The sequence below is a fragment of the Hemibagrus wyckioides genome, linkage group LG09 (genome assembly GCF_019097595.1).
Source record: "Hemibagrus wyckioides isolate EC202008001 linkage group LG09, SWU_Hwy_1.0, whole genome shotgun sequence".
Taxonomy (NCBI): Eukaryota; Metazoa; Chordata; class Actinopteri; order Siluriformes; family Bagridae; genus Hemibagrus; species Hemibagrus wyckioides.
Genome location: NC_080718.1, coordinates 8,265,425 through 8,282,347, shown reverse-complemented (window position 1 = coordinate 8,282,347; position 16,923 = coordinate 8,265,425). Strand labels below are relative to the sequence as shown.

At 37.3% G+C, this 16,923-nt stretch overlaps 1 protein-coding gene across 8 annotated transcripts in view; it reads right to left on the bottom strand.

The window, feature by feature from the left end:
* LOC131358991 (gephyrin-like) overlaps positions 1-16,923 on the bottom strand; it is a 92,210-nt gene that overhangs the window by 9,639 nt on the left and 65,648 nt on the right. For 4 of the 8 annotated variants that reach the window (XM_058398485.1, XM_058398481.1, XM_058398482.1 and 1 more), the window contains one exon: positions 4,759-4,860. The exons of the other annotated variants lie outside the window; for them this stretch is intronic. In XM_058398485.1, coding sequence (XP_058254468.1) covers positions 4,759-4,860 — 102 coding nt within the window. The remainder of the gene's footprint in view (positions 1-4,758; positions 4,861-16,923) is intronic. 8 annotated transcript variants of the gene reach the window in all.

Here is a 16,923-nt window from a genome sequence, read left to right as displayed (position 1 = left end):
TGCAACGTCACAGGACTTTCTCTTTCCTGACTACACTGAAGCTGCTTCTTACAGTAGGACCTGCCAAGTACACTCCATTGCTATGTAATAATAAAACATCTCTCTATACCTTCTTCAGTGTTGGGATGATAGTTTAGCAATAATTATTCTGTTAAGTAGATCCGCTTTTTTTTAACTCATAATATTTTTGGTGCATGTCATGTCATGATTTAGCTACCTTCTGCTTACTACAGTGGCAAGACAAAGTATGTGAACCTTTCAGAATTGCATGGTTTTCTGCATAAATTTACCAATGTGATCTGATCTTCATCTAAGTCAAGAGTATTTAGAAATTTAATGTGCCCAAATAATCACAAAAAATAACAACCATAAATCTTAATAGTGTTAGTGGAAAAAGTATGTGAACCCTTGAGTTAATGACATCAAAAAAGCTCATTGTAGTCAGGTGTTAGCATACCTGGAGTCTTGGTAAGAGTCTTGGTACTTGGTAAAAATGAGTTAGGAGGTGTGGACTAGAGCTACTTTGACTGATAAAAACCACTCAGTTTTTTTGATTTTGCTCCACACAAGAAGAATACGCTTATGTGAGCCATGCCTTCCCAAAAAGAGCTTTCGAGGATCTACGATCAAGAATTGTTGATTGACATAAAGCTGGAAAGGGTTACAAAGTGATTTCAAAGTTTTTAGACATTAACCAGTCTACAGTCATGCAAATGATCTACCAATGGAGACACCTTGGGACTGTGGCTACTCTACCAAGAAGTGGGTGCTTAGTCAAAATGACCCCAAGAGCACAACAAAAACTCATCAATGAAGTAAAGAAACAGCCAAAGATCTGAAGGCATCATTGGTATTGGCTAACGTCTGTGTTCATGAGTTTACAGTATGTAAAACAGACAGACCTCATGCAGTACGGGTGGACAACTTTATTTTTGCCTTATATATACATCTACAAATATATTTATATATTTATCTTACATATGCACACTGTACATACTGTATTCATTTGCTACACCACTTCAAAGTTGACCTTTTTATCTACATATATGCATATACTGTACCTTCTATATATTACAGAGTCTACACATATATATTTATTTATATTGTTCTATTTTTCACATATACTATATATATATACACACACACCATATTGTACTGTATTATATTAGTGTATTATATTTTTGTTTTTATATTTGTTTTTTTATATTTAGTTTATATAGCAGTTTTATATTTGTATACATTATATATTATATACTATTTTTATATTACTATTTTTATTATTATTTTTATTTTATTTTATTTTTCATTATTTAAAATATTTACTGCTATATCGATACTACATATATATATTTATATTATATACATATATATTTATATATACATACATTAGACATACAGTATATTTGCATATGCATATCTGACACTTTCAAGTTATTTTCGTTTGTGATTTCCATCATTTAATTTTCCCTACTTTTCCCTATATATTCTTAATTATATCCCCTATTTTTCATGTCCACACTTTAAATTTTTCTTTTTTACTATTTCTTTTTTATGTAAGACAGCCGTAAAAAGCATTTCACTACACGTACTGTGTATGATTTCGTATGTGACCAATAAAATTTGACTTTTGAAACATTGAACAAGCATGGCATCTGTGGCAGGATACCACAAAGGAAGGCCACTTCCTTTTTCCACTACCATTTTGGATGTTGAATGAGTGTGTTTAATAAAGACATGAAAGATGTTATTATTTAAGCACATTACATTTGTCAATACTCTTGACTTAGATGAAGATCACATTTTATGACAAATTTATGCCGAAAAACATGAAATTTCAAAAGGTTCATATACTTTTTCTTGCCATAGTATCTAATTATATTATCAATCAATTATATCCTCTAAATTTGTATATTTCATGTCTATAATCATAGATTTTGTATTATGTTACATTTGTATATAAGCATTTTACTTGAGTCTCTCACAAATGAGTTCTTCGAACTAACATAAAATTCACTTGATTTGAGGAATCAAAATTCTTTTAGACATCAGGTAAATTATTACTATGGCATCAAGTCATCAAGTCAGTAATTTTGTACATTGGCCTGGTTTAATTAACTTATTATTAAAAATAGTTATTTAGTTACCTTACTTACACTATTATTTATTGCAAAAATACTCTATATTGTTTCTGATCACAGAGATTTACATTAGCATCTAGTGAACTCTGAGCCTTTATGTTTGTGGTTAAATGAAAGAAAAGGATTCCTTCCAAATAGTGTGACCCCAAAATGCTGGCAACAGTTAACCTTGGAGAAATCTTTCCTCTCTATTCTGTGTGCAATGGCAAAATATGTTTGTATCCTCTTCCACTGTAGGTTCCATTACTGTGCCAGTGTTTGACTTACTTATTTCTAAGTATTGTTGGATCAATGGATAAGGTCATTTTCGAATTTAGTACAATTTGTTGTATTGGTTATGCTCAATGTTCGTGAAATGCTTCTGATTGATTTTCTCTCTTTTTATAGCTTTAAAATGACTTGCTTTCTCCTAGACATATCTGATCTTATCAATTTTAACAAATGTCTTTACAGGTGGAAACTGAAGAGACCCCAAGAGTAGTTCAGAGCTACTTGTTTAAACAAATCAATCTAACAGGGCACACCTAGGTAATCTGGTTAAGAAACACGTCAGTCACATGTTCCAATATTTCTGCTCACCTAAAAATAGGGTGGTGTGATACAGAATGTGTTATGTTCAACACATCTACATTTAAATATCAGGAAATCTCTTTTCATATTCATCTTTTGATCTCAAACCCAAATATCTTCAGTCTGTGGCAAAAAATTGCACTGGCCTTGCTGTTACCGCACACAAACAAACAAATCAGTAAGAACATTAAAACCACCTGTCCAATATTCTGTAGGGAAGCATATAATTGTAATCTAACTTAGTATGCTTTAGCATTAGAGTTTCCATTCACTGACATCAGCCAATGGGCCTGGGGTAAAGTCAGCGGTCTAGTTCATACGTGTTTAAGGTGTTCAGGGCTCAAGAATCCCTTCACTGTCACTGGAACTAAAAAGCCAAGCCCAAACTTCTTCCTGCATGAACATCGAGAAGAAGAAGAGCAACAACAAAACACTTGTGCACAAAAGGTGAACACATGCAAAAGATTGCCTGGAAATAACTCAAGTGGCCTGCAGACACCCCTGACCAAAACACGTTTGGGATAAACTGGAGTGCCATCTCCGGCCAAATGCCTGGCCTCATTACTGATCTTAAGGTTGAATACTGGTCCTGCAATACCCACATGTACCAACTTGGCATCCTAGAACCCCAGGCTGAACTGCAGGGGATCTCAGAGAAGCAATATGTCATAGAGACGTGGTGTACAGGCCCACTGGCATAAGAACACACACTCATCCTTTCGTATCAGCACCTTATCAACCACTGCACCAGCCCCAGCAATGGGTTAAATAGAAGTCTGGTGCTATCATTCACACAGATGAAACCATTAACTTGCTCAACTGGCTGACAAAGTGTGCCAGCAACATGCTGTTGAGTGTATAAAGCAGGCCAATTACACATGACATCCTAGTTATCCACTGTGCCCCAGCCCCCTTCTAACCATCATGGCTCTGTTTTTTTTGCCGGTCAAATACCAGTATTTCCCAGCTAATGGAAACCTCAATATATACAGTCCCCTCTGAAAGAGTTATGGAACAACAATCTGAAGATCAGACTGTCTGATTTTATTTATAAATATTTACATCTAGATGTTTTAACTTAGAACATGGCATTTTTTATTTAAACCCATACTATTTTCAAGTTTCTTGTTCCCCAGATGTGCCATGTCAGATTAATTGTTAAATTGGTCAACAAATGGGAGAAAATGAGAACATTTTGCAGCTGGGAAAAGAGTGAAAATTGATCAGAGCAATTGCATAAACACTGCACATAGCCAATGCAACAATTTGTGATGCACTGAAAAAGAAATAAACCTCTGGTATACTAACCAGACAACAGGCTGGGCAAGAACAGCATTTTGCTCTACTGGTCTCCTCACCACGGATACCTATGGTATTCAGGATTCGAACTCACAATCTCCAACCAACAGCGTCATAGTCTGTTTTTAAACTCAAGGGTGCCAATAATTCTGTAGGTGAGTGTACCTTTATAGCTTTTAGTGGCTAGAGGAATACATTATGTGAGCACACTGAATTCAGTAGAGTGGGGTGGGTGTTTAAATTGTGCAATCATTACTCTCATGAACATTTTAGTAAAAGGAAAAGAGGAAAAGGGAGGAGAGAAAAAGGAGGAAAGAGAAAAAAAGAGGTCAGCAAAGATCTAGATATACAGCAGCTTTAGATCATGTAACTACAGCATGAAGCATACAGCCATTAAAGCAACAAAAACTAATACAACAAAACCAACACCACTCCACAGTCACAGACTAACCAATAAAAGTCACAGACTCACTAATAAAAGCTTCACGCTCAAATAACAGAACATAAAAATATAACAAAACAAAGCTAGTTTTTTTTTTTCTTTCTGTTTTTGGCCTTTACAAAGACTTCTCCAGTTTATCAGAAGATACCAATATGCCCCAATTGCGCACGAAAAAAAGGTTGAACCTCAAGAACAAGACAAATGTGTTATTATAATAAACATGGATTTTATGTATTTTGGCAATTTTCCATTTGTGTACAATTTGCTTTCCATTTTCAGAACCAATGGTGTAAACGGGCAGTTGCTTACTTCTTCGTGGGGGAGGAGAAACAGGTAGCCTGCTTGCCTCGCTGTTGCTCATGGGCATGGCCTCAAGGAGTGTCACCCCTGTGTCTCTGTAGGTGAAATTACCTTTAATGGGGGAATATAGAAACAGCTGCTGTCACCGATGTCTGCTTTAACTGCGGTACAAACTGGACATATGATTGGGCAAGAGTGGCACACAGAGCAGGAAACGCAGAAAGAAGCTCTGGCACCTAATGGGTAAGCAAAAGGGATGGGCTTAGACTGATTTGACTAGGGGAAGGGGTTGTGGCAATTATTATTATTATTAATATCAAGCAGTTTATTTGGAGGTCTTGTTCGGAGGTGTGAGCTTAAAGGCTAAAAGGATGGTATTATCAATGAATATCTAGTACCTACAGATGGGCAACAAATTTAAGGAAAAACCAACCTAATACATCTTACTCTGGTGTCTGGCCACCACAAGGCACAAGAACAGTTTCATTGCACATTTACATGTTTCTACAACTCTGTATCTCCTGTATGTTTTAATTTAGATGACGATCTGGAGATTGGAAAAGCCATAGCAAGTGATTGACATCCTTTTTGTACTTCTCAAACAATTTAACAATCCTCAATACTCTGGTGATGCTCATACCTACAGAGAAATAACATTTATAAATGCATCAGTCAGGAATCATCCCTCATTATAGCACAGAGACAGCACTGGTTAAAGTGGTAAATGACCTGTTACTGGCCTCTGATCAGAGTTGTCTCTCTTGGGTGGTGTTGTTTGATCTTAGTGCAGCTTTTGACACCACTGGCCATACTATTCTACATGATAAGCTAGAAAATGTTGTTGGTGTTAAGGGAACAGCCCTCTCCTGGCTCAAGTCTTATTTGACTGATCGTTATCAGTTTATAGATCTAAATAGTGACTTCTCTCAGCATACTATGGTTAACTTCAGTGTTCTACAAGGTTCTGATTTATACCCACTGCTTTTCTTCTATGAATAACATATGCTACCTTTTGGTACAATTATCTGTAAATATGGTATTAGCTTCCACTGTTGTGCTGATCACACACATCTACAGTTGTGTTTAAAATAATAGCAGCGTGTTAAAAAAAAGTGAGTAAAGCTCAAAATCCTTATAATAACTTTTATTTCAATACATGCAAATGCATTGGGAACACTGCACATTCAATTCTAAATCAAAACATGAAGAAAAATGTTTCAAATTTGTTATTACTTTACAGAAGAAAAAAGAATATTAGGCTGTTCAAAAAAATAGCAGTCTGCATGTTTCTTTACAAAGTCAAACATTTACTGTATAAACTGAAGAATGCTTGAAGATTTAGCTTTCTTGTGAATCACTGAACTAATATTTAGTTGTATAACCATGATTTCTGAGAACTGCTTCACATGTGTATTGCATGGAGTCGACTAACTTCTGGCACCTGTGAACAGGTATTTCAGCCCAGGACGACTGCACTACACACCACAATTCCCCTGCATTTCTTGGGTTTGCCTCAGAAACAGCATTTTTGATGTCACCCCACAAGTTTCCTATTGGATTAAGGTCTGGGGATTAGGCTGGCCACTCCATAATGTTAGTCTTGTTGGTCTGGAATCAAGATGCTGCTCCCTTACTGGTGTGTTTGGGGTCGTTGTCTTGTTGAAACACCCATTTCAAGGGCATTTCCCTTAGTAATAACTTGGGCATAAGGCAACATGACCTCTTTAAGTATTTTAATGTACTCAAACTGATACATGATCCCTGGAATGCGATAAATAGGCCCAACACCATAGTATGAGAAATCGTGATGCTTGCGCCACCATGCTTCACAGTCTTTACAGTGTACTGTGGCTTGAATTCAGTGTTTGGGGGTCATCTGACAAACTGTCTGCAGCCCCTGGACCCAAAAAGAACAATCTTGCTTTCATCAGTCCATCAATCCAGTGCCTTCTCTTTAGGCCAGTCAATGTGTTCTTTGACAAATTGTAACCTCTTCAACACGTATCTTTTTTTTCAACAGTGGGACTTTGAGGGGGCTTCTTGCCTATAGTTTGGCTTTACATAGACTTAATTTAAAAAGATAATTGTTACAATACTCACAGGTAACTTTAGACTTTCTTTGTTCACCCTGGAGCTGATCACTGGCTGAGTCTTTGCCATTTTGGCTATTCTTTGATCCAATCGAATGGTAGTTTCCTGTTTTCTTCCATGACATTCTGGTTTTATTTGCCATTTTAAAGCATTTGATATCATTTAAGCTGAGCAGCCTATCATTTTCTGCACTTCTTTATATGTTTTCACCTCTCTAATCAACTTTTTAATCAAAGTACACTGTCCTTCTGAACAATGTCTGGAACCACCCATTTTACTCAGATTTTCACAGTACATCATCTGCTGCCTTCATCCTTAAATAAGGGACACCGTTTTTTCACAGACTAATTTACCTCTCTAATTGAACTCCACATTGTTATTATTTTAAACACACCCTTTTCAATTAATGATTCAATTACACAGAATCAGCAACATGCATGTCATTACTGTTGGTTTTCTAATACTCTACTACGCCTACTAGGACTACGTCTACCAAAAGCAGTGATTGATCTGGTTAGTGATGTTGGACTGCTATTATTTTGAACACAACTGTATATGTTATGTATATAAGTCAGATGAGAGACACCAGCATATTAAGATTGAAGAATGTGCAAATGACATTAGACAGTGGATGCTCACTAACTTCCTCCTGCTTTCCTTCTAGAAAAGAAGTGTTTTTCTAGGAACACATGCAGCCAGAAGTAAGCTTTCTGATTACAGAGTAAATCTGGATGGTCTTTCTGTTACATCATGTGCAGCTGTAAAAGACCTTGGTGTGATTATTGACTTCAGTCTATCATTTGAAGTTCATGTAAATAATATAACTAGGGTAGCCTTCTTTCATCTCAGAAATATTAAGATAAGAAATATGATGTCACTACATGATGCAGAATTACTAGTACATGCTTTTGTTACCTCTGGGTAGTAAATACTACAGCAGGGGACAGAGGTTTTTCTTAAAACTCCCACAGCTCCCAGTGTTCTGAGTTCCCAGGGTGACCGCTTCTGCTTTCCGGACCTGCCTATCCTGATGCCCTACTTGAAGACTCGTCACTTGGTGGTGCACATTGCACACATGGCTCCGCTTAAACAGCTTGTGACCCATGGGTATTCTGTGGGTAGAACCACTTAGAGACTATTACTCTGTCTTTAAACTGCTGTTGCAGTGGTTAGCTTTGTGCTTGGGTCATCATCAGTGAACATCAGTGGTGGGCAAAGTACGCAACTCCTGTGCTTATATGAAAGTACAGATACCCTAGTGAAAACATTACTCTGGTAAAAGTAGAAGTCCTCAATTTGAATTTCTACTTGAGGCAAAGTACAAAGGTGCTTGTATCCAAATCTACTTAAGTAAAAAAAAAGTCACTTTTTGTAATTAACTATTCATTTTATGTAAGAAGAATCTGTCACTCTACTCAAACATGCCTTTTAATACAAGGTCTGAGAAATCATCACGATGCAGGTAAGTTAACATTATTCGAAGTCAAGGAGTGCAAGGTGAACATGGGGGCTGTAAAATAGCAGGACTAGAGATCAATTAGGTTTTCCTGTTAAGATTTATGTTATACTTAACAGTAACAAAACCTGATAAAACACTTTGCCATGTAGATGTTGAAATGACACATTTGTTTGTGTGTGTGCGCATGGGCACTACACAAGAAAAAGAGATGTTATATAAATAAATCGCCTGTAGCTTGTAAATTGTTTCCTACATAAAGTGCTAAAAAATTAAAATATATACATCATGGCAGAAGAAAATATGAAGTACTACAGCGTCTGACTTGGTAACTCATGCAGAGTAACTAATGTGTGCTGGACACTCCGGTGTCCTCAGTTTTAAGCAAATGACAAGCAAGGATCTAAGCAGATCTAAGCAGACACTTTAACAGAAACTTGCTGCTCTACAGATTCAGAGGGAAAGTCAGCAAAGTCAATATTTCAGTATTTAGTAACTAATGCTTTGGTGTGTGATGGGCAGTTACAGTATTTGTGCAGTAATCTTATCCTGCTTTACGTTTAAAAAAAAAAAAAACACTGAAAAAATTTTACTTGGTGACTGGTCAAATATCAACAATAAAGGTTGAGCTATTGGGTTATTGTGTTGCTGTATAACATCAGTAACATTAATATAAACTGCTGCTCAAGAGTTACTGATTATGTTAGCTTACTTGGCTAACTAAAGCGTAACTAGCCATTCACGACATAATTAATATAATTTCAGACTTATTCACATATACAAGAAAATCCTTCATTGCTGCCAGGTAACATTAGATTCATATTAAAGAAAATCATGATTATGATTATAACAGGACGTGCTCACCTCTACGTTTTTGCAAATAAGATGTTGAATTCTTGTAAGAAGGAATAGAAGGAAAGACTTTCTTCTGTTCTACAACTTAAAACAAATCCTGCAGGTAAGGTCACAGGCTATGGATGTGCAGGATGGGGTGAGTTTTCTTCCATCGTAGGCTATAGTATTTCAGGATGTGACACTGCAGTTTTAATGCTCTACTGAATCGTTTGCACTCACTGCATTTAATGAAAAAGATACATCCACCACTGGTGAACATTTGAAGACTTTGGCAGGTAGGAATTAGTGTTCTATAATGGACTCAGAAATTACGCTGACCTATTAGTTTGCTCAGGAAGTTGTGATTGCACAATTCCACTTGACTATAAACAGCTGTAGAAAGGACATTATTTACAGTGTCACCCAAATAAGGATGGGTTCCCTTCTGAGCCTGGTTCCTCTCAAGAGTTTCTTCCTCATATCCTCTCAGGGAGTTTTTCCTTGTCACTGTTACCTCAGGCTTGCTCATTATGGATAAATATTAGGGATAAATATTAATTTAATTTTAAACTTTTAATTTTTATTCTATCTTTCTATATTTCTGTAAAGCTGATTTGAGACAATATCCACTGTTAAAAAACCCCACTACAAATTAACTGAATTAAAATTGAACTGAATTGTTGCTGGGGGATGGGGATGTATATTGTCTAATTGGCCCTTGTCTAAAATAAGTGTTTATAACCTTGATATGATCTTACACAGCTGCTATACATGGGAGGGGGGAAAATGTAATAAATTTGTTAAGTGTTAGATTTGGTAATTCACTGCAGGCTTATTTAATCTTTTATTTTCAGGCTTTTTTCCTCCAATAGTGATGACATTTTTTCCTGCAATTTTTGTGTGCTAAACTGTTCTACTGTACTGTTGTTAAAATGAATAAAACTTGCCAGATTGAATACCTTTTCTTGAAGAGGACAAACAGACCGAATTTATGCCATCCCAAATGCCCCCACAGCATAACAAAGGCACTGATTTTTCTTCTGTCACCCGTCCATACACCTATAGGTATGTCTGTATTGGTAAGTATGTTCATTTCAGTAAGCAACAAATAACTTGTGACGATGAAAGACACAATGGACTTCAAACACAAGGTATCATTACAAACAGCCTGTACCAACTGTAGGGGTGATGAACTGGGAAACTTGCAATTAATGAGACAACTGTGAATTCTACTTTATACCAGAATATTCTTTCGACAAATGTGAGGTCTGTCCAGGGGCTTAAGCAGGGCTGTAATTTGGTCTTGCAACAGGACAATCAAGCATACTACTAACCTGAGAAGTGAAGGGATAAATGTTATGTTATTGCTGGTAAAGTTGCTTCTACAGTTTACAGAATTATAGGATGTAATTATTTCTTCTAACATGGTTGTATGAATGTTGGTTTAACTTTTGGAAAAAAATTACTACATATTGAAGTATGTTATGGTTTTTTTTGTGGTCAGTCATATGAGGCTTAGTTTGTATACAGTTTATAAAAACCACATTGTTATCTAGGGCCTAGTTAATAAAAACCTAGAATTGAATGGGGGCGTACTTTTTTCCTTTGACTGTGTGTGTATTGCTATACACTGAAGATATTTATATCAAAACATACTTTCATTTCCTTTATTTTCATTTCATTTCATTCCATTTCAGGTGCTTCATGCTGTCCAGGTGTGCCCTTTTAGATTACCTTTGAATGTCTACTCTTGGTATGAGCCCAGGGTTTCACCCGTGAAGACTATATTTGTTGTTAAATTAGATAAACCTAGACAAAGCTTTTCTCCCATTGACAGCTGTCAATTGGGAAAAGCAGACCATTTTGAAGCTGTGAAAAGAGGAAAAATTCACACTTGGCACAACCAATACAACAATTTATGTCCTATAAAAATTATCCACTGGTGCAACAGACATAGAACAGGTTGGTCAAGGAAAACAACACAGTTCATGGCCGAAACATAAGCTGTAATCATAACAACAACCTCCACAGGAGAGGGGTGAAAGTATCACAATCCACCATTCGAAGAAAACTTTGAGAGCAGACATTTAGAGGCAAGATGATTTATATCAAAATGAGGGTAGCACAAGAGTGAATTTAGAAGTCTACAGAAAGATTTTTCTGCCAGTTTACAAAGAAAAGCATCCAATGAAATTGTGGGGAACTTCATTATACAGCAAGACCCAAAACATAGTGCCAACAGTGCCAGGACTTCATCAGTCAAAAAAAGTGGAAGGATACAACAACTAAAAGAAGCTGTGATGGGGACTTCCGGTTTAAGCATTGAGTGAATAGGTGTTAGCTGGTTCGGCTCCCAACCTATTATTTCACCGTGTATAACTGATATACGCTACATTAATTCGTTTAGCTGGTGTTCTGAACAATGTTGGAACATAAATTAAATAACCTTATGGGGCCTAGAATGCAACTACGAAATAAAACTGGAGATAAAGATGGCGAGGCCTCCGGCAATTCCGACGACCCCGCCCCTCTCCCCAGGGATTCGCCCGCTCTACCAGATGACCTCGAAAGGCTTCGTTCAGCGCTCCTATCGGACATGCCGCAAGTAGTCCACTCACTTCTAAAAACTGAACTGGGAGATGCTCTGTCGCCCGTGAACATGACTCGGGAACAAGTAAAATCATACTACGAAGACCATGACCAACGTCTTCACGAGGTAGCGGATGGTCAAAATGATTATAGTGACAGGCTGGTAAATGTTGAGACCTCTGTGGATGCGCTACGAAAGGAAAACGAGTATCTAAAGGAGAACCTGGATGATTTAAAGAACCGTTCACGGAGATCCAATATAAGAGTGGTGGTCATTCCCCAAAAGCTTGAGGGGTCAGACCCAGTTAAATTCATGACAGACTTTTTTCGTGGAAGTACTGGGAAAGGATTTCTTCGCAAGACCTCTTTTGATTCAGCACACAAAATAAGAAGGTGTGTTTTCGTGGGCACAGGGTGTTTTTTCATAAGGATTTTAGTGCCGAGCTGGGTAAAAAGTGAGTGGCACTTAAGGACGTGAAATCGCAGCTCTACAGGAAAGGAGTCAAATTCGCCCTCCTGTACCTGGCAAGGTTACGCATCACCCACGAAGGGAAAACGTTCTGCTTTGACACACTAGAGGAAGCCAGCGATTTTTACTTCTCTCATTGGGGTGATGATTAAGGTGAAATAAATCTCTCTACCTTTACGGGTCGGATATATTGCTTATTATTAGCCGGATAAAGTTTCCAAAAGGTGACAATTTGTTCCTAACTTTTGATAGGTGGGAGCTTTACCTAGACTGTATGGGACTTTGATATTTGTTATTTTGCACACTTCGGAAGTTTTTCTGTTTTTCTACATCTGCGATCATTCTCAGTTGGGGAATTAGATCTAGGATTTATGTTGTTCTTTTTTTTTTTGTTGATATTGTTCATGTTTGGTTTGGGGTTGGGAGGGAGGGTTTACATTTTGGTTAAGAGAATACAGTTTACACCATCTGACATAAGTGATTCTAATGGCCGTTTTATTATAGTCTCTGGTTCTCTTTTTCAAACACCAGATGTTCTTGTAAATGTTTATACACCCAACAGAGATGATATCCAACTTGCAAACAGTCTTTTGTCATTAATTCCCAAGCTTAATACTCACCATCTGATACTTTCGGGAGACTTGAACTGTGCCATTGACCCCTTGCTTGACAGATCTACCGTTAGTAGCAGCACTTCAGATACGGCTAAGGCTTTCTCTAAATTAATGCAGTAGAATGGTTGTGTGGACCCATGGAGATTCCTTAACCCATCAATTAAGCAGTTCTCTTTTTACTCCCATGTCCACCATTCCTTTTCCAGGTTAGATTATTTCTTTATAGAGAGCCTACTTATTTCAATGGTTAAGCAAATTGACTACTAAGCTATAGTTATATCAGACGATGCACCTGTTATGCTAGACCTACACTTTCCTTTAAATATCAGGGAACGACCACAGTGGAAACTTAATCCACTCCTGCTATCCAGAAAAAAATTCTGTGTCTTCATCTTGTCCACTATAGATACTTTTCTTTAAACTAATAAAACAGAGTCAGTGTCCTACTCATTACTTTGGAAACTCTAAAGGCTTATAAAAGGGGCCAGATAATATCGTACTCTTCTTATGTAAATTAAGAGCATAAAATGGAACTGCAAACACTGTCACAATCCATTCTAGACTCAGACAGATAATACTCTCGAACACCGAACTACATAAAAAAAAGGGTCGAAATACAGGCTAAATATAACCTCTTAACTATAACACATGAAGAACAATTAATATTTAGGACACATAGTTTTTTCTATGAGCATGGGGACAAATCTAGCCGGCTTCTGGCTCATCAGCTGGAACGTCAAGCTGCTTCTCATCTAATTACTCAAATAAGAGACTCCAAAATAACTTTTACAAGTAAACCAAAAAAATTTAACAATATTTTTACCACATTTTATACTGCGCTATACACTTCAGAATTCCCTTCAGATACAATAGACATGAAACATTTCTTAGACAACCTAGATACTTCAACCCTACAGTCTGAGGAGGTGGAGGATTTAGTGCAAGATCTCAAGCAGGAATAGATCAGTAGGGGCATCATGGTGATGAAAAGTGGTAGATCTCCAGGCCCTGATGGCTACCCTATTGAATTTTATAAGAAATTCAAGGAAACTTGAAAACTTGTGCCAATTCTGCTTCAAGTGTTTAAAGAGTGTCTGGAATCTGGATCCTTGCCACCAACTTTCTCACAGGCATCTATTTTACCTCTTCTTAAAAAAACAAGGACCCTACTCAATGTGGATCACACCGTTCTATTTGTCTTATAAATGCCGATATAAAAATTTTAGCTGAGGTGCTAGCCTGCCGCTTAGAACATGTCCTCCCTACAGTAATTTCAGACAATCAAACAGGATTCATTATCAGAATAGTCACTCTTTTTCTAATATACATAGAATAGCCAACATTATGTACTCACATAATCCTTCCCCAAGTCCAGAGATTAATTGTATCTTTGGATGTGGAGAAGGCTTTAAATCAAATTTAATGGTCATATCTCTTTGCAGCTGTGGAAAAATTTGGATTTGGCAAGATGTTTGTATCTTGGGTTAAAACTTCTCTACCACTCACCTTTGGCATCCATTCGAACCAATTATTCTCGGTCTGATTACTTCCCACTAACAAGAGGTACTCGTCAAGGATGCCCACTATCCCCACTTCTCTATGCAATTGCAATTGAACCTTTATCGGCGGCACTGAAATCAACCACGCTGTTTCGAGGAAATAAAAGGGGGGATGTCAAAAATCGTTTGTCATTGTACATGGATGACCTTTTGCTTTATGTTAGTGATCCCATAACTAGCTATGACATGCTCTTTCTCTTCCTTGTTCGACGCCATCTATAAACCTCTGTTGAAAGAGATGAGGGCCGAGTTGGAGAGGTGGCATAGTCTTCCCCTCACTTTAGCTGGAAGAATATATTCGGTCAAAATGACAATATTTCCAAAGTTTATTAATCGGTTTCAATCTTTACCAGTTTTTCTGCCCAAGTCTTTTTTCCATTTAACCAATCACTCTATATTCTCCTTTATCTGGGAAAACAAAACACAGAGGGTCAATAAACATATCCTTCAGAGGAGGCATGAAATAGGTGGCTTGGGTCTTCCAAGTTTTATTTATTATTACTAGGCATACAAAACATACAAAAGATACTACACTGGCTTCACTGCCCTGAAACAAACTAGTGTTCAATTAAGTCACAAACGTGTCACTCTTCATCTCTCCCAGCTTTAGGATACTCTTCTTTACCTTTCCTCTCAAATTCTCATTTTACATCCAATCCCATAGTGCTTTCTACTTTTAGGATCTTTCACCAGTTTCGCTACCACTATAAGTTGACATCAGCATCAATTCTGAGCCCTATTTATAAGAATCATTTATTTCTCCCTTCTACATCGGACTCATCATTTGGACAGTGGGCAGTCAGTGGTTTGACATGCTTCAAAGACCTGCATACCAATGGTATGAAGAACTTTGCAGAACCTATGACTTCCCAAGTAAGCACCTCTTTAGATATCTTCAGATCCATCACTATGTTAATTTTCCTTCCTTTCCTGATCTCCCTCCTGCCTCGGTTTTAGATAACCTTACTCTCAATTTAAGTACTAAAAGGCTGATCTCCATATTGTACTCTCACCTAATGTCACCATAGCCTGGATAAAAATGGTCTAGATGGGAAGCAGATTTGGGAATAAAGCTATATGAGGCCTTTTAGAAAGATCCACTCATCATCGCACTCTGCTAAATTACAGCTTATACAATTTAAAGTTTTGCATAGGGTCCATCTAAATAGGCTAGGCTTGCAGGAATATATCCTGGGTCAGACACTTCTTGTGATCGATGCCATCACTTCCCCAGGTAAGCAATGCACACATACCTGGCCGACCACATGCCCCCAACAATACCCTTTACAGTAATGATGACAGATGAGTTCTGTGCACCAACTGGAAACTCCCAGTAAGAGAGAGTAAATATATCAATTGGGCATGCTCACCCTATGGTATTACCAACTACCTCTATGCTTGGCTGTATGTTTTAGATTATGAGCCATCTAATCACTTTGGTAAAGGTTACACTTAGTTCCAGACAGTTTGTGGCTCATTTTATGACTGTATTTTTTTTTTTACACATTTAAATATGGCCTTCCAATTCTTACAATTCATGTGTCTTTTGTATATATTCAATAGCCTCTATATTTCTGCTCTTAAAGGCTTCTTTGTATGGTGGATTGTGATACCGTTACCCTGTGGAGGTTAATGTCTATTTTTTTTTTTTTGGTTGTTACAGTTTTCACAATGTATCTGTCATCAACTGTTGTTGTTTTCTTTGACCAACCTATGCACTGTTCTCAGGTGTTGACAGATTTCACATGTTATTTTGTAAAAAAGTCACCATGTAAAAAAGTCTAAAAGCGCTGTCAGTTGTGTCTATTTAAGCGCCAATCATGTTTCAATAGATCTATTGAAAACAGGTGCATTTATATATTTATACCACAGGTGCATTTTAAACGCATGTACATACAAATATCATGAAACAAAATTCTAATCTATTGTCTTATATTCAGGATATATTTTCATATTCTGAACCCGAAAATGGCACTGTTAATGTCTCCCTAGTGCAAAGCTCTCTTGTGTTTTTTTTCACTTTTGTTTGTTTTTGTTGCTCTTTCCCAATTAGTCAGAGCAGGGATGAAGGGCTGAACGTTCAGCAAAGCATGCCCAGTGGTTTTTCACTGAAGCAAAACTTTACAAGTGCTTAAGGAGACTAACAACGGCACTAATGAAACTCTATCAACATGGCTTTAGAACTCCACTGCTGAGTATCCATCTAGTGAGTGTCTCAAACAACTGCTTCTGTCAGATTAATTGCTTCTCCTCACACAAACTAATAAGGACATTTAATTCCATTTACCTCTGTTTCACAGATACTTTTGAATGAAACCATTCTGGACAGCGCACTACATTTGCCAGGTTTCCAGCTTTTCACAGTACATTGCATCGCTGAATCGTCAAGGAAAACGAGAACGCAGTGGAAACTGTACTAATGTAACATCACTGAAGAAGTGCTGTGTCTTTCTACTCACCGCTTGAGTCTTCCTTTTTCATTCTAATGATTGAGTGTTTACACTCTGTCACAAGCATGCATAAACAACGCACTACAACAGGTGGGAGATCATATCACAGACT